This window comes from Brienomyrus brachyistius, chromosome 20, assembly GCF_023856365.1.
Source record: "Brienomyrus brachyistius isolate T26 chromosome 20, BBRACH_0.4, whole genome shotgun sequence".
Taxonomy (NCBI): Eukaryota; Metazoa; Chordata; class Actinopteri; order Osteoglossiformes; family Mormyridae; genus Brienomyrus; species Brienomyrus brachyistius.
The window spans coordinates 6,373,249-6,401,180 of record NC_064552.1 but is presented as its reverse complement, the minus strand read 5'-3'; the positions used below and the strand labels follow the sequence as shown (position 1 = coordinate 6,401,180).

At 42.9% G+C, this 27,932-nt stretch overlaps 2 protein-coding genes across 5 annotated transcripts; one reads left to right on the top strand and one right to left on the bottom strand.

The window, feature by feature from the left end:
* Positions 1 to 20: 20 nt before the first annotated feature.
* LOC125715779 (alpha-internexin-like) lies at positions 21 to 5,891 on the bottom strand. Its single transcript, XM_048987697.1, has 3 exons — positions 4,331 to 5,891; positions 3,462 to 3,586; positions 21 to 2,660 (listed from the first exon to the last, which is right to left on the bottom strand). Exons 1-3 carry the CDS (start codon positions 5,384 to 5,386, stop codon positions 2,387 to 2,389), a joined length of 1,455 nt encoding a protein of 484 aa, XP_048843654.1. The 5' UTR covers positions 5,387 to 5,891; the 3' UTR covers positions 21 to 2,386.
* An 877-nt stretch (positions 5,892 to 6,768) lies between these two features.
* Positions 6,769 to 26,771, top strand: nt5c2b (5'-nucleotidase, cytosolic IIb). 4 transcript variants are annotated; one of them, XM_048987693.1, is made up of 18 exons: positions 6,769 to 6,863; positions 9,289 to 9,414; positions 11,447 to 11,520; positions 15,867 to 15,984; positions 16,443 to 16,538; positions 16,669 to 16,760; positions 16,924 to 16,981; positions 17,764 to 17,857; positions 18,604 to 18,657; positions 19,682 to 19,765; positions 20,173 to 20,214; positions 21,035 to 21,142; positions 21,241 to 21,307; positions 21,644 to 21,814; positions 21,923 to 21,974; positions 22,110 to 22,170; positions 22,445 to 22,621; positions 24,007 to 26,771. In XM_048987693.1, exons 2-18 carry the CDS (start codon positions 9,314 to 9,316, stop codon positions 24,241 to 24,243), a joined length of 1,686 nt encoding a protein of 561 aa, XP_048843650.1. In that variant the 5' UTR covers positions 6,769 to 6,863; positions 9,289 to 9,313; the 3' UTR covers positions 24,244 to 26,771. The 4 variants fall into 4 exon arrangements, with proteins under 4 accessions (XP_048843650.1, XP_048843651.1, XP_048843649.1 ...); XM_048987694.1 differs by lacking the exon at positions 6,769 to 6,863 and adding an exon at positions 6,973 to 8,052; XM_048987692.1 differs by lacking the exon at positions 6,769 to 6,863 and adding an exon at positions 8,149 to 8,805.
* Positions 26,772 to 27,932: the final 1,161 nt, after the last annotated feature.

Below are 27,932 nucleotides of genomic sequence, written 5' to 3'. Positions count from 1 at the left end.
GTGTTGGTGCCGTTCCAAAACCTGAATACACATCAAGGTCAATCATTTTAAATTGGATTGACTAAAACCATTTTGTAAGACGATTATCATTTCTAAATGTTAATGTAGATTTTAAAAAGCACCTTATTTTTGGGTCAAATTGATTGGACTCTGTCGAGCTTCTACATTGCCTTGGTGGCAAAGCAAATAATCTCAGATTAACAGGTTGACTACAAGCTGTCCATCATTACATTACACCTTTGTGACTGCAAGTGAAATTAAAATAATTGAAATGAAAATAATTGAAGACATCGAAGCACTTTTTTTTTATTGGTATGTGCCATACAGCAGTAAGGAACAGAGGAAAATTGGTTATCTATATTCAGAAACTGCTGGTCTTGCCATTTAAGAAGACTAATTCTAGAAAGACATACAGCACATCAGTAGTCAAACCATACACTGCACATACACAACTGCCAAACTCAAAAAGCTGGTGTTGTTAAGGCATTTTGACAACCAACAGCATTCTCTCCTTTTCTGTGGGTAACACTTAGGAAATCTTTGTTAAACATTTGATGAACCCTTGATGCACATGCATTCTGCAAAAGGGCGCCCATGCCACCTGCATTCGTACAATCATCGGCAAGCTCAGTCACCTGTGCCTCGCTGTGCTTGGAACAAATTCCATAAAGGGCCCTTGGTCTCAGCGACAAGCATTTTATAGTCATGGCAGACAACACAGAAGAATGACGGACATCCACCAGTTTCCCTCAAAATATTAACCAGAGTGGCTGCATTGAAGAGACGTCTGGCAACTATATGTTGTCCTTATATTTGTATATTTTTTCCCAAAACACTTCTCCATGTCGACTCACCAATGGCTTAGAAATGACTGGAAGCTCTATAGAAACTCAAACAGCTGGAGGACACACATCAGACCGAGTAAAGCCCTGTCTAAAATATTAATTTCAAATTAGTTGGACAATCACTTAACTCTGAGACAATGGATGAGATGAATTCCATCTCACAGTCACACATTTGTCTCATTCGTGCAAGTGGTCAAGCACACAACACATTCCGATACAGTCAAGCTAACAGTCATAGCTGATTAAATCGAGGCCCTGTTCTGTGGTTTTCTAGCTCATATATTCTGTATTGCTAAGGCAGGGTAGTACAGGATAGATTTCTTAAGAAGCATTCCAGGCATCCTTAAGGATATTTAATGTTCTTGTGCCCATAGTTAATGGTCTATTAACCCATGAATTTTGTGCTGAACAATTTGTAAACCAAAACCCTGCTTGACTAAAGTGTACACTGGGTAACTCTATAGATGAGATTGACTAGTGCAGACGTTCTTAGCACATTTAATCAAGGAGCACAGCTGAAATGCTATTGCTCTGAAACAGAGACTCTCTGAATATGAAACTTCAACAATCCACGTTCATCGTAGACGTTGACTGCAGGAATACAGCCACCATACGTACTGAAATGCATCCTACTTACTAAAATGCTAAACAAATTTCCAACACTTTTGAGCCTTGAAGTAGCTTGGAGATATGCTACAAGGAATAGAGAAATGCAGGAAATGGAGAAGACTTCATTTTCTACCCTATGGTCAGGAAGACACAGTCAGTGACAGTGGCCTAATGACACACCATGCAAACATGAAAAATACACCATGCAACTAACTCTTGAATTCGATAACTTTTTTCTAAGTTCAAGTAAAGAGATGCATTAATATAACAAGAGCAATCTTGGAGAGGAATTTTTCATTTTAGGTAGAGGCCATTTGGACGGTAAAATTTCAGTGGAGAGTAGATACCTACCTGCAGATGACTGTTCACATTTTTAAGCAATTCATTGGCTACACTGTCTTTAAAATAGTTTTAATACAATCCATTTGGGTACTTGTGAATAAACTGTGGTAGATGATCTACTTTGGAACACCAAAATTGATCATTGTCCATCACTAATGACTCAACAAAATTATAACTATAGTTCTCGAGTTTTAAGCTGGCATTTAGATACTATTTGTGCTGGATACATTAACTATTAAAACAAGGTCTGTAAAAGACAAGTGCTTATCTTCAGGCATACGAGTGCTTAGAATTAGAAATGCTTGATACAATATATATTGTGGTTCTGAAATGCCTGTGATTTCTGGTGAACTTACACATCCTCACACCATCTGGAATGTGTCGTGAATAATTTACCTCCTGCGGCAGTGCACAAATACTTAAGTCCTTAATGGTGTCTGTATTGTACGTGTGGTTTTAAAGTGCCGTTTTAAATCTCTGGAGTGATGTTTCTGGAAACTCACATTGTAAGGTGTTCATAGTGCAGTGTCACAACGGTTGTGTGGTGGATTCCTCTCTGAGACCACTTCATTACAGAAAGGGGAGGGGGTTTAGTTTTTCTGGTTGGTGGTGTTGATGCTAATGGACTCGTTTTTCTCCACCTTCTTGGTGGAGGTGGTCTCCTCGACAATCTCCTCGAATGTGTCGCGCTGGACGCTCGTCTTGCTGGCTTTGGCCTGAGGCTCCTCCTCCTTTTCTTCCTTCTTTCCGACCTTGGAGGTGCCGGTGTAGATGCGGGTCTGGTACCCATAGCTCAAGCTGGGGCTGGGGACGGCAAAGGATATCCCCGAGCTGATGCGGGTTTCTTCTCCCTCCAGCAGTTTCCTGTAAAGAGAAGACAAAAAGAGGACTTCAATCTGCCACCCTACACAGGCCGGCGTGGAGAACTGACCTGTTGATGGATTTGACCACACTTTATACCTTGCTTTTAGCGAGCAAGCCCACTCTTTCTTCTCCTATTAAGTGAGCATGCCGGGGGGGTCTGGCCAGCCAGGTGACCTTGGACCCCCAGAGGTTTTATTTCTCTCCACTTGGGAGTTTTTTGTTCCCCTCCCCTGTTGTCATCTGGCTTTTTCTTTCTTTCTTTCTTTCTCTTCCCTTTTCCCTGTTTTTGAATTATCGTATGCAAATGATGCAGGAATGTATTACACCCATAAATTAAAAAGAAAATGAAATGGTGATAGTATAGCAAACCAAGTGTGTGTTATAAACCATGACATTAGACTGGTTGCAATTGAAGTGTTGTGGCATCGGGGCACCCTTGGGTCGACTCTGCTGTGAAAGACGCTATATATAAAAATTAATTTCATTTGAAGTGCTAGAAGGGAAGGTCAGTCCTATCTGTCTAATTGTTACATGTGTCAATGAAGAGAGCTATTGTTTATTTTAATGATAAATCACTATAGAACTCTAATAACATGTTCATTTAAAGCAAAAACATTCAATATAAAAATTATTCTGTGAGAAATGAGAATGTGAACAGTATACAGCCAAACTGCGAATGATAATTACAATAGTATCTTTGCTGGGTCCTAGCTAATGTAGGAAACAGAAATTAAAATTGCCTAGAACTGAGATTCTCAATTTATTTTCCTTCCCAATCAGTAAGTGACAATGATGTTCTACCTATAGGCTGCAATCTCAATATCCAAAGCCATCTTGACGTTCAGCAGGTCCTGGTACTCTCTCAGGTGACGTGCCATCTCGCTCTTGGTGGTCCTGAGCTCATTCTCCAGCTGGTTGATCATGTCCTGGTCACCGAATACAAAGAATGTTGCAAAAACACATGCAATAACATGTGGTGAATGGATTACAGCATCTGTGGCAGAATTAGCCAAGTTCAGGAATCACAGCCTCCTTGTCACCCCTCATTTCTGGGTTTGCATAATTTTAATAGTCTGTTCAAGTAAAGCTATACAAACCATGGCACTCTCTCCCCTACATCCAACCATGAGTTGACATGGTAATTTGGCATCCTGTTACAAAGACAGATTTAGAGTAAAGCCCTTAAGTCAGTAGTTAGTTACTGCCAGTCTGTGACCTTGAGTAACCTTGAGCATCATTTTCTTTATCTGGCTGACGTGGGGCGCCTTCCAGTGCGCTGAGACGGTTTCAGCACCATGGACAGGACGCGCCACCTACGTCTGCGGCCGCATAACTTCATAAAAATGGAATATTCTGTCTCTATAGCCCTATTAATCAGCTCGTGAATTACACATTAAGCTAAATCCGAGCCCACGTTCATTTTTATGCAATACAATCTCTCAGCGCACATCTCAAAATAATCGTTAGTTTGGATAAAATTAGCCTTCGTGTGTGCAATTATTTACATCAAGTTTTTAGATTGTAACTATCATTTATAACAGTTCCCTTTTTCTTTTACCATGTGTATATTTCATTTACACCCAATAAATTTTAAGTAGTGTCTGTTATTCGGGTAAACTGGAAAGTCATACATATAATCTAATACTAAATTATTTTTAATGGTGCCCTACCTGAAATCCAACAATTTCGGTATTATGTCTGTCTTCCATTTCCTGGATCTGCCTCTCCAGTGACTCGTTGGTTCCTCTCAGGCTTTCGATTTCGATAGTCTTGGACTGCAGTTGTCGCCTAAATTCGTTGATCTCTTCCCGACTTGCCCGGATCGCCTCATTGCTTCGGTTTGCTTGTTCACTTAGATCCGCAAACTTGGACTTGTACCACTCTTCGGCCGAATGCAGGTTCTTGGCCGCCAGAGTTTCGTACTGGCCACGGATCTCTTTCAGCGCAGACGTGAGATCCGGCTTTGCAACCTCCATTTCAACATTGACCTGGGACGCCTGGATCATATTCGTCAGCTCAGCCACCTCTTCGTCGTGAACCTTCCTCAAGAAACATATCTCATCCAGTAGGGACTCCACTTTCTTCTCCAGGTCCAGTCGGACGATCGTTGCATCGTCCACGTCCTTCTTGTAAGTTTTCAGCATCTGCTCTACCTCTTCTCGCACCCTTATTTCATCTTCATACTTGGCTCGGAGTTTCTCCAAATCGTCCTCAATGTTTTCCCGTTCAATCAAAATCTGCGACTTCTCTCCATTCAACAGCTCCACCTGGGAACGGAGCTCTCGGATCTCCTGCAGGTATAAGTCTGCAAGTCGGGACGGCTCGCTTTGCCGCTGTCGCAGCGCCACCAGCTCGGTCTCCAGGACTTTATTCTGCTGCTCAAGATTGCGCACCTTCTCGATGAACATTGCGAAGCGGTCATTGAGACCCTGCATCTGTTCTTTCTCATTCGTTCGGATAATTTTAAACTCATTATTGAGAACTGAACTCTGGGTCAAATCAAGGCTTTCGCTTAGCACGGGAGAATAAGAAGATCGCCCTGCTCTTTTGTAGGAGCTCAAAGAAGAGGAGCGGGTCAGAGACTGAGATCTAAAGCCACTAGATGAGAAAGAACTTCGGGAGGAAGGGACACTGCTCAGCCGCGGAGGAGAGGCAGCATAGCGAGGGGAATCCCCGAAAATCTTTCGGTAGGAGGAGGAAGAGTACAGCTCTGATCCGTAACTCATCCTGGCGACCAATGACTAGGAGAGAGAGAGCAGAATACCCCTTGCATCTTCTTTATATAGCAGGACCGTGCCAATCAATAATTAACGTGGTCTAATGCGAACTTTAAGCCCGTCGCCTTGCAGATTTTTAGCGATTATTCAAACATCATTTAAATATAACAGCTAGTTTAAAAATTATTGTCATACGAAGACGCATTTTATGTCATGACACCCCCTTTTTCAAACTGGAAAAAAAATCGTTGCGTAAAATATTCCTTCAAAATAGTTAACAGGATTTTGGAAATGGAACTGTCCGTTTTGGCGCAGTGCTGATGTCAGCAAGAAATATACTTCACCCTTTGTTGTAACAACCCATATCACGTTTAAAAATACCAATTATTTGTTTACTTTTAGACATGATTTTTCCTCATTACACAACTTTACAAGAATGGCGTGCATGCATTAGGCTACAAATCTTATGAAGGCTTTTTACCTTTAATTTATATTTTCATTGTAAACTTATCTTCTGTTTCACTTCAACATTTTCTTACATATTATAATTAGTTTCATGATTCACTATATAAATATATCTTTCTCGATATATACTAAATTGTATGGCAGTGGCCACTTAATATAAATCATTTATAAGATTTGTTACATAAACACAAACATAATCACAGAATACGTGGTTTGTTTTATTTGTCTTTATACGAGCCTGTTATTCTTATAAAGTAAGCCTTCCCTATTTAGATTGTGCGTGCAAATAATCTGCATCTAAAGAAGAGGCATGCTGCCCTCTGCTGACGTGTTGCTCTTGGGTACCAGTATATTTAAAAAAATAGTTATGACCATGACGTCAGAAGGAAGTGACATTTTAAAACGGTATGGATATCATTGTGCAATTTACTGTTTAAAGAATTCTTTGTGGAAGCGAAACAATAGGCCTAACTAAACATATGTAGCGTTGATCTATGGGTGAGGTAGGTAGCAAGTATCATTAAGAAAAAGGTGCGCCAATAGTCCACCTGTTTTCTACGCTTTATTTCTCAACTACAGTATTCCGTTTCTTATTCATACTTCGTTTAAAAGCTGCATGGGAAGATGTAGCAAGTAGGCTAACAAAAACGACCACTAGATGTCTCGTTTTTTTGGGTACTGCAATAAATGTTTGAGTCTTTCTACAAATTATACACTTATCCTGGTCAAGATAGCGGGATATTATTAGTCATTAAACACAAAGTATTTAAAAAATACTTCCCATCAGTTTTATACTCATTTTCCGGCATATGACTTTCTCGAATAAGTACATGCTTCTTTCGTGTCTTTTTGACCGCTATTCGCGGACCTTTGGCCCTGAACTATGCGCAGCGAATTTCCAACGTGTCACTTGGACTCGTGAACGCGCTCCAAAGCGCAGGCGCATCTCTCTTGCCGCCCCTTAGGGACCGCGTCGCACTAGGGCGCATGCGTATTTTCGCGAGCGCTGCGGAGCACTGAGGTAGGTGCCTTAAATCTTGTGCCCTGCGTTTTCATTAATGAAACTACCGAGCGAGTCGTGTTTTTCCACATTTTTATTACTATGAGTTGAGTAGCTGAGGTTTTGTGGGCCACATTCGAATGACACGTTTCCCTAAATCATATACATGAGAATTAGACCGTTGCCTGAATGTGCGGCGAGGCATCGGGAAGCCAGCAAACCGGCCTGTGCCGAGAGCTGACTGGCTGATCGCTGGATTTTTATTTCCAGTATTAAACTCTGCAAGGGGGGCAATAAGTGTCTTTTTTTCCCAGTAAAAGGGAGATTGATATACGTTAAAAAACCTTTCGATTAGTGGGGTGGACGGCTGCCGGCTAGTGATAGCACCTCAGCCAACGAAACTGAGAGGAAATGTTAACATAAAGCTGTCAAATAGCCCTTAGCTCAAGTACATCGGAGTTTCGGAGGACAAAGAAAAATGGCTAACTGCCGTTTTGCCGCTGGTTGATGTGCATAACTGAATGTTAATTGCTGGCAATTACCTGTATATTTGTCTTAAGGGGGTCTTCGGACACTTCGGTGACTTTATTACCGCTATAATTTTAGGAGTGCGGCGGTTAGTCTCACGGGTAACGTAACCGACAGCCGCGTCTCATAGCCCCTATTTACCTGTTTACTTATCTTGCTTTAACCAGCTGTTGTAGGTCGGGTTTGACAGGCCGTGATTTATATATACCGGTTTGTCCAGCGCTACACATATTTTGCTCTGGTTTTATGCCTTACTGACGGTAATGAAATGATTTAACTTTTGTTTTTGAAAATCTTATGTAGACGTTAACGGTACTGTCGGGCTTTCTGCCTTAGTAGTGATGTGTATAGCGTCAGCTGTGGCTGCCTCTGGTAATGATGTGTGGGTTTTACTGGAGATCCGTTAAAGATTCCGTCCTGGACTCGGATTAATGCAGCTGGTCGTGATGGGCAGACTAGATAATCCCTCCTCGAGAGATGTGCACGTCCTGTAGATGGGGGAGGGAGGTGAGGGTCTGAAAGTAGAATAATGGTTCTCGTTCTCTCTGTGGACGTGTATGCAAATGCGGTTAAACGTGCTGTTTTGTTTGTGTGAGTAAAAGTAATATCGAAATGAGGTCTACATGTCCAAGGACCAATGCCGTTTATGCCTTGTCTGGAGTACTGGGGAAGAAATTTAAAGGTATCTACTTTGACGGGAACCCACATCTGACAGTGAATCCAATTTGTACGTTTTCCTTTCAGCTGACGTGTTAGATTTACAAAACCGAGTTTTTACATTTCTTTTCGTTGTCTTTTTGACTTTAGGCGTTTAGACTCTTATTTCTACGTTTGAGCACGTTGTCTTGCAACACTTCATTTCTCAACCGAGTGCACAAGTGTGTCTAAGCGGTTTATCTTGCTGTGTCATTTACTGCGAGGACACATCGATCCGGGTTGGATGACTGGAAGGACACTCAAGGATTTTAATGATGGGTGGAAATAGAAGATTTTGCAGGGCACAATGGTCTGACAGAAGAAAATAAACATTAACTAAACATCTTTATGTTGGCTATCTGTAGTTGTTAGGGCAAAGGTGAAATTCAGCAACCAATCAGTTACAAAGACAAACATATCTGCTGTTACTTGGTTTCAAAAAATGTTGAGTGGGTTTCTTTTCCCTTTTCTGCTTGCTTTAGCATTGATGGCATCACCATGCTTACTGTTTTGTCACTGTCTATCTCAGTGTGAGAGAGGATGGCACCCTTCCTCACTTAAGTAGTCCTGGTCTAATTTGCTTAATTAGGAAGGGCACAGTGTTTTTCCTTACGGGGGGCCTCTGACTTTGGCACCAGCCTGTATGAATTATTCCAGTGGAATGACTGACACAGGCTAGCTGCCCTCTTGCCTCCCAGTGGCTCTACTGATGTTAATGGAGATGAATGAGGCATGCAAGGTACTGTGCATTGCTGCTCCTCTGGTAAACTGGACATCCATTGGAAAAGTACTATTTGTGCTCTGGGAATGTGCTTGTCAGGCTTAGCTGGGAGTTTTTGAGGCTAAATATAGGATCATATTTGGGGTATCTTTCGTCATATTTTCTGGTAGCAGGCCACCTGTAAGCCATGTTAAAGCCCATCCTCATGGCCTGGTTTTAAGAAAGCAGCTGTAGCTCAGGTTAAAGAATAAAATATCAATATTATGCACCATTCCCACTTTAATTATGTAAAAAGATATCTAGTGTATGAATGTCCCATTTTGTTAAATTTTTATGTTTCTTGTTTCAGTTTTGCTTCATTTGTACTTATTTGCTATTTAATTGTTAAAAAAACAACAACATTGTGATTGTAATCATTAAGTCTAATAATGGGGAAAGTCCATCTGTTGAATCTGATCATAGCCCATTGTTTCACCCTGTGTTTTTGTTGGTTTTTTTTAGAACACTACATTTTGAGGCACTAAAAATGACGACATCTTGGAGTGACCGTCTACAGAACTATGCAGACCTTCCGGCCAACATGGACGGACTTGCTATGAAGAAGTATCGCCGAGAAGCCTACCACAGGTATAATGTTTTTGGGATAGGTGAAACTTCAAGGGTTGGCTTGCAAAGGGACTTCACATAATCCATGGCTGTTTTAGATGTTTTTGAAGGGCATTTGTAGTGTGGTTGTTTTGCTTGTCTGAACTGCTGATTGATTAGGGCATTCTGTGAATAAAATTATTTTGGACTTTTCAGGGAATGATGGTTCAAAAAACCCGGTCTCTTGTTTTTATAGCTATGGTATGTTCTCCCTACTGTTGTATTTTACCATTGTATTAATATATTTTTTTCTGGACAGCTAATTCATGGAACAGTGGTAGAGCTTTTTTTTAGGTTTTGTTTTTATTCTAGGAAGAATATCTTCTTCATTAAAGCATCATTGTCAATAAGACTCTTTGTGGTTCTTGTGTGAATTTAAACATACCACGTGTTTACATTTCATGTTACTGTCAGTTCAGAGGTTTTATTTTATGCCTTATTCTGTAGTGCCGCCTTGAAAATAGTTTTCCGTTGCTTTGTCTTTGAAACGGGCCAGTCACTTGTACCTACAACCCCCAATGGCTCCTCTGTGTGCTGTTATCATGTATTTCACAAGAACTCTTGTGTAAATCACACTGAAAAACATCTTCTGCTACCCATGCAGGTCATCCTAATCCTCACAAGTGTGTTAAAAAGTGTAAAGTTAACTGACTTGTAATATTTTTGGGAATATTTGTATTTTTTTACAACATTTCAGATGTTTGATTCTTGTTTCACTTTTGTTTCATTTGCACTTATTTGCTATTTAATTGTTAAGAAAACGACAACATTGTGAATGTAATCATTAAGTTTACTTGTATCTTCTCTCCCCATGATTGCTATTGATTGTTCTTGAGGTCTGGTTGAAACAATATAATACCACACTGGCTGTCACCCTGGAACTGAAGGTGCATCTAAGGACACGTTCACTTGCTTTTTCTGGCATGTTTGTCTTACTTTGTGCAAAGTTCTTGCCGCAAATGTCATGTTAATTCTGAACAACTGTCAGTGTAATTACACTGGGACTGGATTCAAACCACCCAAAGAATTTTATGTGTTTGTGTGTGTGTGTGTGTGTGTGTGTGTGTGTGTGTGTGTGTGTACACTCCTGGAAATGTTTGATGTTTTTGTTAATATGGTAAGCAGAAGTGGTATATGTGTAATGCTTTCCTTTCGTTTTATACTGAAAGCCAATTACACTGAATCATGTTAATCAAAGTTGTTATTCTATTTTCACCTACATTGTTGTAAGAGATAATAGATTGAATCTGTGTCACTCACGGCCGGTTCTGGAGTGCTCCACTAAGAGCCTGATTGCTGAGAGATGGCAGTGGGTTGGTTCAGCAGCCATCGTAATTGGTAAATCGTAAATGATGCTCAGCGCGCGCTGAAAAATTACAGAAACTGGCCCATGAGTACTAGAAGACTTGAACACTTTCTGAAAATTCCGCTTTATTTTATTCTATTATTATTTTTTAAATAAAAAAATAATAATTTCTTGCCTTTGGGAGGTGATGCCTCTCTTTGTGGTCTTCCTGGCTGCTTAAGAACGTGGCTATGTTGAACCAACATGGGGCCTGAGGACGCAGAAGAACAAAGGAACCCTTTGTCTCCGTAAGGTGACGTGCTGAAGCAAGGCCGCTCCACATACGCAGTCTGCCTGTTACTCTAAGGAGTTGCAATCTATGCCAATGCAAGTGGGGATTCATCAGTGCAATAAGCAATGCCACAGTGCTGGCAAGATGCACAAGCTTGTAGTCCAGTTCCTCGCTGGACCTGTTGCTGAGCTCAGCCTCCATCCATGGCTCTCTTTGCTCCTGATGATATCCCAACAACTAGTGTGTTCCTCTAAGCCATAACAGTTTTGGTTTTGTGAGTAATGACATATATACACGCACATTATTTGCAAACCTGTTACATACAGATAAGGCATCCTAAGCTACACAAGAGCCATTCCTTGGTAGAAATACATCTTACTGTTCAATCCACGCTGGCAAATTCTGTTTGCTGATCTTATTCTTTACCTTCTTCTCAGAGTGTTTGTAAACAGAAGTTTGGCAATGGAGAAGATCAAATGCTTTGGTTTTGATATGGATTACACTTTAGCAGGTAAGTGACATACAGCCGGACTTTTGGATGTTGGATGATCATTTTATTTTTCTTAATGAAGTGCTAAGCAGTATCCACCAAACACTTAAATATCTTCCGAAAAGTATCATATGCATTACAACATGTAAGTAAGTCCTTTTTAGTAGCACTGTACATGCTGTTTATTAGCGTAAGGAGATGAAAGGGAAAGTGTACTGTAAAATATTCAAATTGTATGCCAGCAGTGTAACTATAGCTTGTTGGCTTCAGTATATTTTATGAGAAAAGCCACCCAGATAAAGTTCACTAGCATCTGTTAACATCGTTATGCCAAGATGATACATTGTACCTCGGACAGCTTGTTTTTCGTTCGCCGGCCAAGAGTAAAAGTAGGAAACAAACGTGATGGTGCTACAAAATTTGCTTTCATGATGATCATCTGTTATTATGTTACTAGCTGTATATTTGTGTAGTGTTGAGTTTAATTTCTTCACGGTCTGTTTTATACATTAAACTTGGTTAATATTATATTGCCCTGTACCCTGGAAATAAATATTGGGCAGAAAATGGCGCTGGGTGTTTATTTTACATCTGAGTGCTGCTCTGGCCCACTCTTCTCAGCTGCTCTTCTGGTAAACTGTCTAAAATAGCACGCCTTTTCAGAGGTTGGTTACTCGCGTGACCTGTGTAATCGATCGGTGCGTGGCAGGGTCGTAGTTTACGCATCATTTGTGCGGTTTTCTGAACGTTGCCCCTTCGAGACACCATGGAGCACATCTGCCATTGTCTTCCTGTTTATGTGCATCAAAAAACAATATTTTAAAGAGGGGCAGTTTCATCGGTATTTTGATACTGGAAAGATACTATGCAGTATTCTCATCTCGTCAATGTGGATTACTAAATAACTATGTACCACAAATCTTATTTTATATGTCTCTGTTGGTTTCTTCATTCTTTGTCTGTTGTTTTATGGCAGAAACTTTCAACCACACAATACCACAGACCAATTAGGGCAGTTTGGCATCTAGTTGAGTTGTACCATATTTAGGCCCATTAGTGAAATTTAATTTCTGTAGTAATATACTGAGGTATCATACAATTTGTGTGGGAGCATTACAAGTAACTGTAGGTCAGTATGAGGTTTACATAAATCAGGAAGACGGTTTGTGGCGGATCAGGCAGTTTCACCTGTACTACAGGGAAGAAAATACACATATTCAGTAGTTAAAAACAGACAGAAAATGAGGAACAGTGTGCATGGAAGGCAACCACTTGTGATGCGGCTCGCAGTAAGCAAGTTTCTGGGCACTTGTTTATTCCCGAAGTCCCTTCTACATTTAATAATAGTCAGCTTGAATTTCAGAATGCAAGAGTTAGTTGTTTGTTTGTTAGAAAGAATTGCATGTGTAAAATGCATATTGTTTGTAGTCTCATGACAAGCAGAAGAAGGTTGCCAGGCAGACTGAACCCGTGGAGGATAAATAGGTCCCCCCCCCCACAATTCTTGGACTTGACATGGGTCTGTTTATCCCGAAATGTAAGCGATACTGGAAAGTGAGGCAATGCTGCCTGTGTCACTGCTGGCAGAGGAGCAGGCGGGCATTTTTAGCGGCCTGCATAATTATCTGTCAGTGAGTGTGTTCACGCCATGATATAAAGGAGATGGAACCAGAGCTGGGGGAGCTGTCAGTGTGGCAGAAATATGAGTTTGTCTACAGCAGTGTTTTTAAGTCCGGTCCTTGGGGACACCCAGACGGTGCTCAATTTTGCTCCTTCCCAGCTCCCAGTACGACCAGACTTAAAGGGAGCTGTGATGGAGTAAAAAATGTGGACTGTTTGAAGGTCCCTGAGAACCAGGTTGAGAAATATTGGTCTATAGCGCCAAGTGGGGCATAAAACATGGTCTGAAAAGTGTAGAGCAACCTCCAGCATCTGAGGACCTCCCCTCCGCTGCCCTTGACCACTCTGAGTCCTTCTAGGTGCTGCTCGGCATTCATTGATGATCTTAGCCCATCCTATTTTCACTGCATCTTTTCACCTCTTGCCTCATATGAGTGTATAAGTGGGTTACCGTGCAGTTACTGTTTGACTGGTACACAGCATGTGAGGCAAAATAAGCAGCAACGAACGGAAAGAAGGACATGTCACAGTGTGTAATCTGTCTCCTCCTTTTGTCTGGTGTCCCAAATCTTCCCCTTTCCCATAGAGTGCCCTTGGTCTTATGCCACTATAGAACACAAATGGTACAGCTCTGCACTGTATTCTTTTCCTGTAATGAACTACAAAATTTTGGGTTGGTCGTAGGTTATGCCACGGTCATCATGAATTGGTGCGTAAATCTCATGTGCATGACACACACTTAAAACTTTAAACTCGGTTAAATATATAAATTTTACAGGAGCAGGATTATAAAGTTTGATGAAAAATGAATTTAGAAAAGAAAAAGTCAATGTAATTAGTTCATTATATGAATGACTATGCCCCTGACAATTTGTGTAAAGATACTTCATTGTGTATGCAGATGAGGGAAAGCTTGCCATTGAGCTTAATATCTGTACCTGTACAGTTTTCTAGCCACACAAAGTTGATTCCCCTCGTTTGTTTAAGATAAATCCTCTTGTCTTGCAGTGCTGTATGTGGCATATAGCAAGGTAGACTGCCTTACCTCTGACGTGCTGTAATTTTGATAATTACACCTCATTCACTTTTAAAATTACTGTTCTTCGAATATTTTGTGTGCTGATAATGGCTGTTAAAGATTCCACCCTATAATCATGCTTCCAAGTGAAAGTTAATCGTTCTCTATGAGGCATTCTGTACAGAACAATCACCTGAGGAATGTCGGAATAGAGGCTGAGATCTGAGGCATAGCCCATGCCCACAAGGTTAACCTGCTTGTATTATGTTTTCAGTTAACCGTAAATTATTTTTTGCACATTCGTTTATGAAGCAGAGTGAGTTTGACAGTGAGGCGATGTTTTCTGCGGTCTCCCAGGCATATTTCTGGTCAGATGAGTATGCTCGAGAAGAGCTCAACATGCCATGCCATGCATTGCTGGCCTTCCCTCTCAGCCACGCAAGCACTGAGACTAACAACCGACTGCCGTGACCTGGAGAAGAGCAGGGTGCCTCAAACCTTCTGGAGACTAGCAACCCCAGTCTTAAATAACTCCACACTGTGCAGAGGGCTCAACGCCTTGCAGATGTCACTGTTAGTGTGTAAACATTGAAATTACCCAGGAAGACTGTAGGGGTGCTGTGTGGTTCAGCAGGATAGGCTCCTGTGCCTGTGATCGGGAGTGTAGCCAATATAATCCCAGCGTTGGCATCACCTTTGGGCCCCTGTGCTAGGCCCAAAGGATTACCTCACCTTGCTTTCTCAAAAATGCTAGATAAATGTGATACATTTGTATAGAGTAAGCTATCTATCTTTGCCTAATTGTTTTTTCCCCCTTGTTTTCTTTGGCCTGAGCAATTTCCACACTCCTATGGGGCAGGGGTCAGCCTAGAACTTTCCAAGGTCGAGTGAGATTTGCACTTCAGAAAAACTGAGTGCCGGCAGGCAAGGTGACGAAAAGCCACCGCCTCAAAATAGTTGCTTTTGTAGCCGAGACCAGCTCTTGGGGGGAAATGGGGGGGGGGGGGGGTGGTGGCTAGGGGGTACTGTGCCCCAGAAGGAATCTGGCGGGAATCACAGAGGCCTTCCGTACGAGCGCAGCATTCAGATCATCCCTCAGAACAGCCCCACAATGTTTGGCATTGTTTGGCCCTGAGGCTGCGGCCGACTTTCCTCTTAAATGTCAGGCCAGATGGTGCCCCTGGAGGATGGCCAGGGACAGTGCCGCGGGATCCCGCATCGCACCCTATCTGCACGCGATCCAGCCGTTAGCCGCTCATGGGGCCTCAGTGCACGTCGTTTTCTCGCCGCTCTGCTTTGCAGCGTTCCTGCTTTATTCAACAAGTGGGTGATTCAGCCCATTAATCTGTTGGTTAACTTGGCCATTTAGTAAAATCCCTTCCGGCTTCGTGAGTGGTACGCAAAGATCTCTCCCCCAGTGCCTCGAGTTTCACAGAATAATCACGAAAATGTCATGGAAGAACAAGGATTTTTGTCCTTAATATATTGTTTCATCATTGTTTTCACGCACCTCATTCCATATTTGAATTGGCTTAATTCATCATTCATAGATTTTGTTTTTTAACTTTTTTAAGTTTGCTTATACTAAATACATGTTATTCCTCCTCATAAAACTAACTTGCACCTGCTAAAGGCTGGTCGACTAGTGGGGTTTTTCAACAGTTGAAAGGGGCCCAAGGTTTTTAAAAGGAGAAATTCCTCTAATAGCAGCTTATCTGTCTGGCTGTAGTATATAAGTCACCGGAGTACGAATCCTTGGGCTTCGATCTGACTGTGGAGAGACTGGTCTCCATCGGATACCCTCAGGAACTCCTCAACTTTGTCTACGATTCGACTTTCCCTACCAGGTGAGGAACAGACTGGCTTTCAGTTATACAGACCACTGTATGTCGACGGTAACACCCGCTGGCTAGCAAAGCAAGTCCATGATTTTAAATATTAAATGATCTGATTGCCCTGTGGGGTGTGTTGAGTAGCTTTACCTGTTAATACATCTGCATGCAGGACTTGCATCTTGAGTTACCAACCATTTCAAAGGGGTAATGTTTCTATACAAGCCTTTGCCGTTTGTTCACGTACACTGCAAAAATAATCTGAGTCCCTTTTACATTGGCAAGTTTATACAATAATTCTGGCTGCCATTTTCATTATCTGAATAAATCTCACAACTACACTCACAATGTAAATGACTACATGGGAACAGCCGGTCAAACATTGTGGCGGTGATGTAGGGAAAAGGTACGTTGAGAGTGATGATGTAACAATTGACCGAAGATTGATGTCGCCATTTCCCTTATCAATGAAGGGGCCTGGTGTTTGATACAATGTATGGGAACCTGTTGAAGGTGGATGCCTATGGGAACATCCTGGTTTGTGTCCACGGCTTTAACTTCTTGCGGGGGTGAGTGACTTCAGACATGAGCTTCTTCCGTTATTTGGCCTGAGCATTTTCCTTCACCGTGGGACTGTTCTCGGCTACGTTCATCCATCACTCACTCAACTGGCCTGTTATCCTCACCTTTGTCCTTCAGTCCTGACATTCGAGAGCTGTATCCAAATAAGTTCATCCAACGGGACGACACGGAACGCTTCTATATCCTCAATACCCTCTTCAACCTGCCAGGTGACCAGCCCTTTGTCTGTTTGTGTGTTTATACAATATACAGTATGTGCAGTATTATGGGAATTATGGGAAAGTGCTACCATATGGGTGCACATGTAGCATTATTCCGTTTGTGGAAAGGGAAAGGTTTTACAACCTTGTTCTTAATATTTTTTTCTTGCAGAGACCTACCTCTTTGCATGCTTGGTAGACTTTTTTACCAACTGTGATAGATATGCAAGGTAAGACCCTGTTGCCGTTGGCATCTGAAAATGTCCTTTGATAAATGGTAGCCTGCGGAGATGCTGATGAGTCACCCCGAAAGAGGCTGGGCAAATAATACCTACAAAATGCCGCTATTAAGTATTTTTGGCATATATGGAGTATTGCGGGAGAGTGAAAAGAAAGAACATGCCTCAGGGAGCAGGGTTTTGGGGGGGAGGGGTCTGCTGATTCCAATGGGTGTTTACAAATCAGTCTGTTTCAGAGAAGAAAATGCACTGTCTGTCCTACAAGAGAGCTTTCTTTGCCACTACTTTGCACTTTTTATTTTGATCATCTTGGAGTTAATTTCCCTTCTTAATGAAGCTTGCACGTTGTTTCCAGATCTTTCTATCTCATCAGTAGGGAATTGCATGAAAAACTCTGGCATATCGGCAAGCCATGCATGTACTTACTAATGCTGACGAGATTGCACGGAGAAATTGGATTTTCCCTTGCATTTCCGTTTCCCCTCTGAATGAGTAGCCTATCATAAGCCGCTCACGTAATTGATCGTGTGAGCAGGAGCAACAATGAAATGCAATAACACTCACAAAGAGTTGTGATCTGACTGTTTGTGATCTGAAATGGATGCACGTCCTCTGAAATGACTGTTGGTCTTTTAGGGGGAGAAAGCTTTCCTGTTTGGCTGGACACCTCAAACAAGGGAAGACTATCTCGTTGAAAGCAAGCATGTGAGAATGTCAGTTGCGTATACGGTTCAGGTCGGTCGTCACAAGGTCCTGCATTTTTGCCCCCTTAGCTGTGAAAAGGGTTTTAAGGATGGGGACCTCTTCATGTCCTACAAGAGCATGTTCCAGGATGTCCGAGACGCTGTCGACTGGGTTCACTTCAAGGTATGCTGGTGTTAAGGCTGAGGCACACAGAACCTTCTGCCACTAGGTTTGGGGGAGAGAATGGGGTTCTAGGGAACAGGAGTGGAGATGGGTTTTTACAAAGGCTGGAGGGATGAATGAGAACACACGACATAACCGAAAGTCAACAGGCCTTGGGCAGGGTATGGGATCACAGCTCCTTCTTATACAAAGGGTGATGAAATGGAACGATGCTTTATTTGCCATTTGCACAAATACATTGGAATACCTCTTGATATATTCCATCATGCCCTCCTATTGAGACACATACACAATCACACGCACACATATGCACATATACAGTTGAGAGTGAAGCTTGGAGTAGGAGTGCAGGATCAGTCATTTACCTGACACCCTTAGTGCATTTTGGGAGTTTCAGGGTCTTGGTCAAGGGCCCAACAGGCATATGACTACTCTGCTGAGGGCATGATTCGAACCAGCGACCAGAGGCCTGAATCGCTGAGCCATCTGAACAGGTGGTGGTTCCCAGACTCCGCCCCTCCCTTAAAGAGCCACAGCCCCTGTCTTTCCTTCTTACACGTTACCGTCATCGTCAGTCATATTAATGCTATTGTATTTTTGTATTATATGGATATTGCTGCTCCTTCTCCTTGCCTGTGTGTTTGCATAAATATTTTATATGTGTGATAACCTTTTATCTTCCTGTTACACATTACAAAGTCTTGTCATTTTTTTAAATCCATGTATTTTCCCACCAAACATTTTAGGGAACTTTGAAGGAAAAAACTGTAGAAAACCTGGAGAAGTATGTGGTAAAAGATGTAAGTAAATATTGTGTCTTTTCATAGTAATTTACTGCTGAAAACTCGTTTGGACCCCCCACACATGTTAATCCTTGTGTCTCATTTTAAAATAATTTAAGATACAATCAAATGTTGTTTCGTGTTGCGTGTTTGGTTAGTTTATCTGCACTGGTGTTTAATAGAGTGATAAATTTATCAACCTTGGCAATACACCAGATAACTCCAAGCTTTAAAAATTAGGTGAAATTTCCCTTCGGTCCTGTTCCTGTTTTTCATTGAATTAGTGAGTGGTTATCAAAGTATCTAACGTCTTAAGCTAGCCTGATGATGCGCTAGCAACCGCAAAGAACAGCTGCAGCCCCTGAAGGTAGCAGTCACTGGTGGAATATTAACCGCGCTCAACCAGTCGGTCACTAAGACATTATCAATTGATCGCTGAGGCATCAGTCGATCACAGCTTCCATTCTGCTCCCTGATTGGCAAAATATGTAATATGACGGTAATATGGTTGGTGGGATTTGGAAGCTCACCAGAAAAATTTCTTTGTGAAAGTAGCCATCACTGTAAAAATGGTTGGACACCACTGCTAATACACAGACAGTTATATACTGCATGTACATGAACACTTACTAAGGTATTACATGGATGTCTTCAGCATGGATGGTATGCATTAAAGGCTCTATGCTCACCGCCACCCTGCACTGGACAAGCGGGGATGGATGGATGAGTGGATGGATGGTTCACAGTATATAGCACGGAAGCTCCACTCAGTTAATAAATGTGTGCGTGCCCAGCCTATGTTGATGTGACCCTTATCAGAAAGCCAAAAAAGACCTTATTTTCATCCTTAATTTCATTAATTATTTGAAGTGGATTATGGGTAGTAGTTGGCACAATTGTTTAGCAAATGTAAGCCTCTATGGGGCAGAAAATTCAACCTATACGTTTCTGCTTCTTTTCAAAGCCTTTTGTTTTCCAGTATAGCTTTGAAACTCCCTTTCATCAGCAGTGAAGTTGGTTTTGTTTTGTTTGCCTCACTCAGGGAAAGCTACCTCTTCTGCTGAGTCGCATGATTGAAGTCGGCAAGGTCTTCCTGGCCACTAACAGCGACTATAAATACACCGACGTGAGTCTTGCTTTTAAACAACACCGTTTACTGCCTTCATGCACTTCTTCATTCTTTAATGCGCTGAACGGTAACTCCTACATAATCATCTGCCTGCTGCATACTATATGTGATGTATACCGGCATCTGGTAAAACCAGGGTTACCAATTCTTACATATCTGGCGTGACACCCATGCTTTCAGACTCTTATGCTCATGCGAGAAATCTTACAGCAAATCTATATTATTCCATTATAAACCTAAAAAATAAGTACTATTTACAAGGTAATAAAATTGTTACATACATGTAAATGTGTGCACTTGTGTGTGCAAACCTGTTTCTATTTGAAAATCTCACTCCAGCCAACTGAAAGTTGGCAATCCTGTAAAACTGATCATTTTAATTCTATATTGTTTCTCTCTTCCAGAAAATCATGACATACCTATTCGATTTTCCTCACGGGCCAAAGGTTAGTCAAGAATATTACCTTATTGATATGTTTGATTGGCTGCTTAGTTTATGATGTTTCTTCTACATGCAGTTGCCAATTTCTTAGATACACCTGCTTGTTAATGCAAACAGCAAATCATGTGGCTGAAATTCAATACAGGCACATGTCAAGGGATTCAGTTACTGTTCAGCTAAGCATTAGAACAGCTAAGAAGGCTGATCTTTAGAACGCGGTGCAATTGTTGGCAGCGTCTGAAGAACAGTGACCTCCCTGGGATTTTAATGCATCACGGTGTGTAGCATTTGCCGAGGATGGTGTGATGAATGGGAAACATGCTGGAGAAGCCATTTCTGTGGCTGAAAATTCCTTGTTCATGAGAGCGGTCTGAGGAGAACGGCCAGATTCCAAGAGCACAGGATCAAAAAACACAGTTTGGTATAACTTGTAATTCTGGAGGAAAAAGTGGGTCCTACCCAGTATTACCTAGGTCATGGCTCCTGGGGGGCAAATACCATCTGCAACTCAAAGCCAAGGTTGTATCTCAGAGTCGGCCAGTAGATGGCCATTGCTCTAGGTGTGGCTAACAAAATGGCGAAAATTGCCGGGTTGGAGAGTAGCAGGTCGGGATAGTGTGGCCTGTTTGTAATGTGTAATGTTAGGTTCACCATAGTCTGTCGATAGGCACCTCATCTCCAGCCCACACAGGCCCCAGGCAAAGTTCCTCGTTTATGAATACAGATTCGGCGCCTCCATGCCGTTTCACAGCAGAGGCTGTGCTCATTGACGGCTGCGTGCCGTGTGGGTTTATCTCACTGAGCCGGGGTCCTGCTCTCTTCAGGTGGGTACGGCCCATCGATCCTGGCAGTCCTACTTCGACCTGATCCTGGTGGATGCAAGGAAGCCACTGTTCTTCGGCGAGGGGACCGTGCTCCGCCAGGTGGACACTGTGAGTAGCCGGTCGCCCTCTGCCCCCTCCCTGCCCTGTTCTCTTTGTTGCCCCGGTAATCCACTTTCAGTCTGATCCACATGTGCCCTGCGTTTCAGACGACGGGCCGGCTGAAGATCGGGACTTACACAGGGCCGCTGCAGCATGGCATCGTGTACTCTGGAGGTAAGGACCGCGTCCGAGCAGCGGTGCACATCCACGGTGTCCCAGGGCTCCGCTGGGGTGTTAAAGCCGTCTTACGGGGTAGGAAGTATCATCATCGGCTTTTGAGGGTGAATATGTCTGTGATGGGTTGGCACCCCATCATAAATGACAGGACAGTATAAAGAGCAACCAAGATTAGTGCTGGGAGTCTTTAAACCCACGCAGACCCCAAAGTCATTCTGAGAAGCAATCATGGACCCCTAGGATTTGGATTATTTTTGTCAGTTTTCCAGACAAGACCCAGACAGCTGTTTTCTGAGCACTGTGCCGGGTTTGTCTCTCTCGCCCCCCCCACAGGGTCCTCAGACATCGTGTGTGACCTGCTGGGGGCAAAGGGTAAAGACATCTTGTACATCGGAGACCACATCTTTGGGGACATCCTCAAGTCCAAGAAGCGCCAGGGCTGGCGGACCTTCCTGGTGATCCCTGAGCTGGCCCAGGAGCTCCACGTGTGGACCGACAAGAGCTGTGAGTGCCGGCTTCCCGCGGAGCCTCGCGCAGCCGCTGGCGTGCGCCGCGAGGGAGACGTGCGGCACCGACCCCTGACATGCTCTCGCTTCCGTTCCTCTTTTACAGCCATATTCGAGGAACTGCAGAGCTTGGACATTTTCTTGGCCGAACTCTACAAGTGAGTACACCCGACACCCCCTCCCCCGACACCCCCCAGTTATCGCTGTAGCGTGTCACTCTGAAAGCGATGGCACGAAGTCCAAGCAACCCTTCTATTTTTACCCACGATGATCTCAGTGCGTCTGTGTCACAGGCATCTGGACAGCAGCAGCAACGAGAGGCCGGACATCAGCACGATTCAGAGACGCATAAAGGTACCCGGCAAGACCCGTATGTGTGTTCCGCCAGTGAAGTGCCTGTAGGCAGGTTGTCAGTGTCCTTATGCCAGGCCAAAAGGTGTATCCATGTCCCCTCCAGCAGGGAGTTTACTTTAAACTCAAAGTAAAGCAGAATCCAAAATAACCTGTAAACTGAAGTGTTTTCAAGGAAGGTTCCATCTTTGCCTTCAACAGCCCTGTGTATGTCTCCTGGGGCCTTATAAAACATTTGTGACTAAAAAGTGAGTGTGTGCCCCGTCTCTTAATCCAGAAAGTGACCCACGACATGGACATGTGCTACGGCATGATGGGAAGCCTCTTCCGCAGCGGCTCGCGGCAGACCCTCTTTGCATCGCAGGTGATGCGCTACGCTGACCTGTACGCGGCCTCCTTCATCAACCTGCTCTACTACCCATTCAGCTACCTGTTCAGGGCTGCCCATGTGCTGGTGAGTGGCCAACCACACCGCGCAGCGAGACGCCTGCAGTGTCGGAGTTTCCATCAGCTTGGTGATGAATATTTTAAAACAGGCTGAAGGTCTAAAGGCCTTAGAATGTTGTTTTTAAGTTTATTTCAATGTCAGAAATGCTGAATTGGAACGGTTTCGTAAAGCTCATATAAGTGTTGACTGGGGATCTCCAATACGTCGCACTTTGAACCTCTCTAAGCCACAAGCCTAAAATGCACAAAAACTGGTACAAAGAAAATCTGACAAACTAATCGTGCTCAACAACGTGGTGTTAATCCACGGATGTCCCTCCCTTTTCCAGCAGATATTAACCAATGGGAAATCATCTGTCAGTAACACCAATTAACAGCTAGTTAGACTTACAACATCATCATGGAAGAAAAAAACAGGACAGTAATGAATATTCTAAAAATAAAATGCCTTCACACGTTCATTAGAAACTAGGCTTTTTTTTAGCTGATCTGGATTTAGGATGTTTTTTTTCTAAAATGGGAAACATTTAATACATGAAATGAATAAATATAACATGCGCATGGCACACGACCACTTTCATTTTTTCAAAGTAGCGCTTGAATGACAAAAGGTTGGGGACCCCTAGTGAAGACGGTATTGACTGGGTGTCGGCTTGTGGTCTGATGAATTCAGGGGTTGGAACACATTTGCATCTCTTTCCTTCGCTACCTATGGCGACTTCCTGTTTTGACCCAGCTTGATTTACTCCCCGCTAACTGTTGACTTATAAAACACCACTACACGCCCGATTGACTTCGCGCTCCAGATATGGAGCGAAATGGACGGGAGGTGAATACTGGCTAGTTTATAAATAGAAATAAAAGCCAGTGTCTAATCCCTGTAACTGAATGACCGCTGGGTTTATGTGCGGCTGAGATCCTGGAGCGTGTTGGGAAATCAGGGCGGAGCTGAGTGTGTGGGAGCCTGGACTAGGAGCAGCTGCTCTGCGCGTGAACTCGTGCACATGTGTGCTGCACACACCGGTATGTGTGGTTCGCTGTGACTGTTGCGGTTTCCCGGAGAAACACCCAGGTTCCCCGGCAGCGGATGTGGCTGAGGATAAGCTGAATGTAAGCATGTCGGTGGCAGCTAGCTCACACTGTCGCCCTTTAGGCTCCCCCTCCCAAAAGCTCCTATGGTATTAGCAATGCAAAGGTCATGGGTTCAAATCCCAGCTGTTACCCTTCCCTCTGCTGTAAGGCCCTTTGGATTGAAGCATCAGATAAAAGAGTAAATGTGACAAAATTCCTCCAGCTAGTGGCTTCTCATTTGACACAGTTTCGTTGAATGTTTACCCAAAGGGTCTGGTCTAAGTCGCTGGGGGTTTTGCCCCATCTGTCTCACCCTCCCAGATGCCCCATGAATCCACCGTGGAGCACACCCACGTTGACGTCAACGACACCGAGTCACCGCTGGCCACGCGCAACCGCCACTCCCTGGACTTCAAGGACTCCGACTGCAAGAGGAACCAACTGACTCGCTCCATCAGCGAAATCAAGCCCCCCAACCTGTTCCCCCAGACGCCCCAGGAGATCACGCACTGCCACGATGAAGATGATGATGAGGAGGAGGAGGAGGAGGAAGAATAACCTGTCTGCCATGGGCTACAGGTGTGATTCCCTTTTTGTTTCTGTAAAGGAACCCCATTGCAAATCTGTTGTCGTGAAGCCGTACGAGGTCTTGTACGTACCAGGCGAACTTCGTACATCAAAATTGATTTCCCCCAGTTTATTGTCTGTGTATCGAAAAGAGCCACGTTATTTGGAGCCGACGAATTAGATAACCACAAATGAAACATTAGTTTGTTTTTACCCATTTTTATTTGTTTTTTTTTTTTCTGTGAGCTTGTTCTGACGAGTCACTTTTATAAGACCAAACTCATGTGCTTGCTTCATTTTGAAGCTTAGGTCATCCATTCTGTATTATCCTGTCTGTCTCGGTGGAAGCACCGACTTCTCCTCACTAACAGGCTGCCCCAGTCCCCCAGTTCTGTCTACGTTTGAGTCCACAGCATATGCACAAAAAAAAAAAACCGTGATGCAACTATGAAATTGCACAGACTGCCCAAAGGCAGCGCTACTCTATGCTCCCTGCCACACGGAGTCACGGGGGTGCTGGGGGAGCAGAGGCAGGCTTAGCCTTACTGAGGATGATCTGGAATTCAGAACGGTTTAGTCTTGCGGTACCGTACATCACATGACTGCCATGACTCAGTAATACGAATGCAGTTGATCCAGTTCCCCTGCTGACACTGTGAGAGCTTGATATAAGATCTGAAATGAACACAGGAGCCCAGTATGCCTGTGTGTGTGCGTTTGATATACAGGATGTGTATGCTCCATTAGTTATGTCCCTTCTAATGGAAAACCCATGTAATGTTAATAACCTGACCTTTGTAACATACAATGTAATGATTACGCGTTGACTAACCTCGGTCATGGTTCAAAGAGAATATCAAGTGAAATTCTAGAGCAGACCAGCATGCATTTTGCCCATGATCCTGCTCAGTGCCTCATTGTCTGAATAAGCATAAATGGTTATAGTGGAGATAGGCCTATTTTGAGACAGTATTCAGAACAATATTGTTGTTTGCTGCAGTTTTCAAATTGAGATGTACTATTTTAGACAAGTTCCAGAAATTAAAATCTTGCAGTATTTGTAAGGAACAGTTTGTGCAGAATATTTTGAGTACATGGAATGTGTTTGTTTTTCATTGACTTTTTTGGGAGAATGTAGTTTGGTACAAAACCAGTATTTTGTCACTGAGTAAACTACAACCTCCTTGCAAGAGAACCAGCCCTGCCCATGCTGTTAGCATTACCACGCAGTCTGTGATGCTGTTTTCTATGAGAAGTTAATGCTGCACAGTGACTGAGCGCCTGACCTGAGATCTGTGGGTGCAGGTGTGGTTGTGTCAGCTTACCTCATTCAGACACTATACAGATGGCACCGTGCTCCTGTCTACGGTGGGCCCTCATGGCAGCTCTCAGACCTCAGGGGGTCTTATAGGAGCATAGACAAATGCAACTTCTGACCTGGATGTCTGCGGGGTGCTGAGCGAACTGACCCAATTTACAGGGTGACAAGGTTCTACATGCAATGTTAAAACTGACAGTGTTTTAACGGCTGTCTGCTCCGTTTGCATTTGTTTAGTAGTTTTCCAGCTACTGGAAAGTCTGTGGAAGGGGGGAATGGCATTGGCTGTGCATCCTCTACTGGCAGAAGTGTGGCAGGCAGTGGGGATTTTCGGGACTTTGTAAATGAAACAAGTAAGGAAAGAAAATATATGAAAGTGGATTAGTGGGAAACTGCTAAACCGGTGAAAAACTAATTGTTTTAGTTTTTAAATGTAAAATGTTTGTATGCATTAAATACAAGCATGTATTTTAGAGGAAAAAACTGTATTTGTACCATGGATGTATTGCTGTAAGACAGTAGCGACTAGAGAACTAATTTGGTTATTTTTTTATTACTAAGCCTAGTCTGCTGATTTCGGTTAGCACTGTAGCCAGAACGGTACCCATCGTGCAAACTGTGCTTATGGGAAATATCCAGTACAGTAGGCCGGATGGATAAAGGCATCCACAGGAGCATAGCGAGATTCGGAAGCTTTAGGTTACTTTGACAAATTTATACGTAATAGCAATAGCAAGTTATGAAGGTAGATGAATTCATTCACAAACAGTAGGGATGTTAATGTGAATGGCCGTAACCTTACATTAGAAGTGGCACCAGTAGCTGCAGTGCATTTTTGTTATTTAGTTCTCCTGTACTTCATAATTCAGTTCTGTGTGTATGTATATTTACTGTTCTTGCCATACTTTCGAATGAACTATGTTTCCTCTATCCCTTTTTTGCTATTTTGAAGAAGTATGTTGAAGTAAACATTTCCTGGAACGTGGTTTAACACAGTGTAACGGTTTAAAGGTGTGCTACAATATACTGATACGTTTTTGTTTGTTTCTTTGGGGAGTGCTTTCGTTTTTTCTGGCCATATCACATTGAGTGCCAGTTTTTCATGCTATTTTTAAATTAAACTTTGTGCGTTTAGTTTAAAAGAAAATTGTGTATTTTGTTTCCAAACATTTTCCATATACAATAAAGCTGTTTAACCCTGTTTGTTTCTGTTTTCTGAGCTTCGGACGTGACACAAACACACATTTATTTTTTTTTAAAAAAGCAAAAAAAAAAAAGAAACACAAGAACAGAATTTAGGAGCACGGATTGAGTTTGTATCTATCCTTAATCCAACCACATATTCTGATCAGGCTCATAGGAAGCCTGGGGTTTATCCCAGGTAGCACAGGGCACAAGGTTGGGGAACAAGCCCGGATGGGTCACCAGCCCATCACAGGACACACTCGTACACCATTCACTCACTCATGGGGGGGACTGGAGAACCCATGGGAAACGCCACAATGACACATGGAGCCAAGCCAGAGACGCTCACAGAGGGTTGACAGAATAATGCCAACCAATGTGCCACTGTGCCACCCTCACCTAGTATAACAGTAATACTTTTGAAGGGGGGAAAGTTATCATGCTGAATGCAACTACACCTGTGAGGATTGACCAGGTCATTTTAGACCTACCTTCCATGCACAGGTTTCATTTCACGTAATTCTGAGAGCTGTACTTTTCAAAATATGGGGCCTGAAAAAGGAGGGGCCTGCAACACTGTATATGAAGTATTACTGTACTGCATATAGCATACAGTAATTTCTTAAAATGCCCCCCCCCCAGAGAATTCAAGTAATTCATTAGGAAGAAAATGTGCTGCCACTGGCAATCATTGTGTTAATCATTTACTCTTTATTTGAGCAACGACACCAACTGGCCAATTAATGTTTCCTTCTGGTTGATCATACATGTACTGCGGAAGACAATTCTGCATATTTAGATTGGTCTGAAATAGCAGCAGTCGGAGGCGAACTCGATGACCTAAACACGTAACTTTATTAGTTATGTGTCATTAATTATCACTTACGTAGTCATTTAAAATAACAAGGAATTTTTTGTTTTTATTCCTGTCCTGTTCTTTTCCTGGGGTATGTCCCAGAGGCCTGAGCAGAACAGCTGAGCACATTACAGATAACGTAGTTTGAAGTTTGACTGCAAAAACATGACAAATGTACAAACTCCCATCATACAAGATGAATAATGGAGAATGGTTTGCGGCTACACAAACATTAACGATGCCAGGCAAATGGCACATTTTTTCAGACTCTTGATTAGAACAAGTTGTAAATCAACTTTGCGTGAAGATGTATTATATGGA

Bases quoted from the DNA above. Each gene is read 5' to 3' on its own strand.
- LOC125715779 (XM_048987697.1), bottom strand. From the start codon at position 5,386: ATGAGTTACGGATCAGAGCTGTACTCTTCCTCCTCCTACCGAAAGATT. The intron at 3,587-4,330 runs GTAGGGCACCAT...TTCGGTGACCAG, and splicing joins CCGAAATTGTTGGATTTCAG to GACATGATCAACCAGCTGGA. The intron at 2,661-3,461 runs GTAGAACATCAT...TTCTCTTTACAG, and splicing joins ATTGAGATTGCAGCCTATAG to GAAACTGCTGGAGGGAGAAG.
- nt5c2b (XM_048987692.1), top strand. The intron at 11,521-15,866 runs GTAAGTGACATA...GTCTGGCTGTAG, and splicing joins TATGGATTACACTTTAGCAG to TATATAAGTCACCGGAGTAC. The intron at 19,766-20,172 runs GTGAGTCTTGCT...TCTCTCTTCCAG, and splicing joins GCGACTATAAATACACCGAC to AAAATCATGACATACCTATT.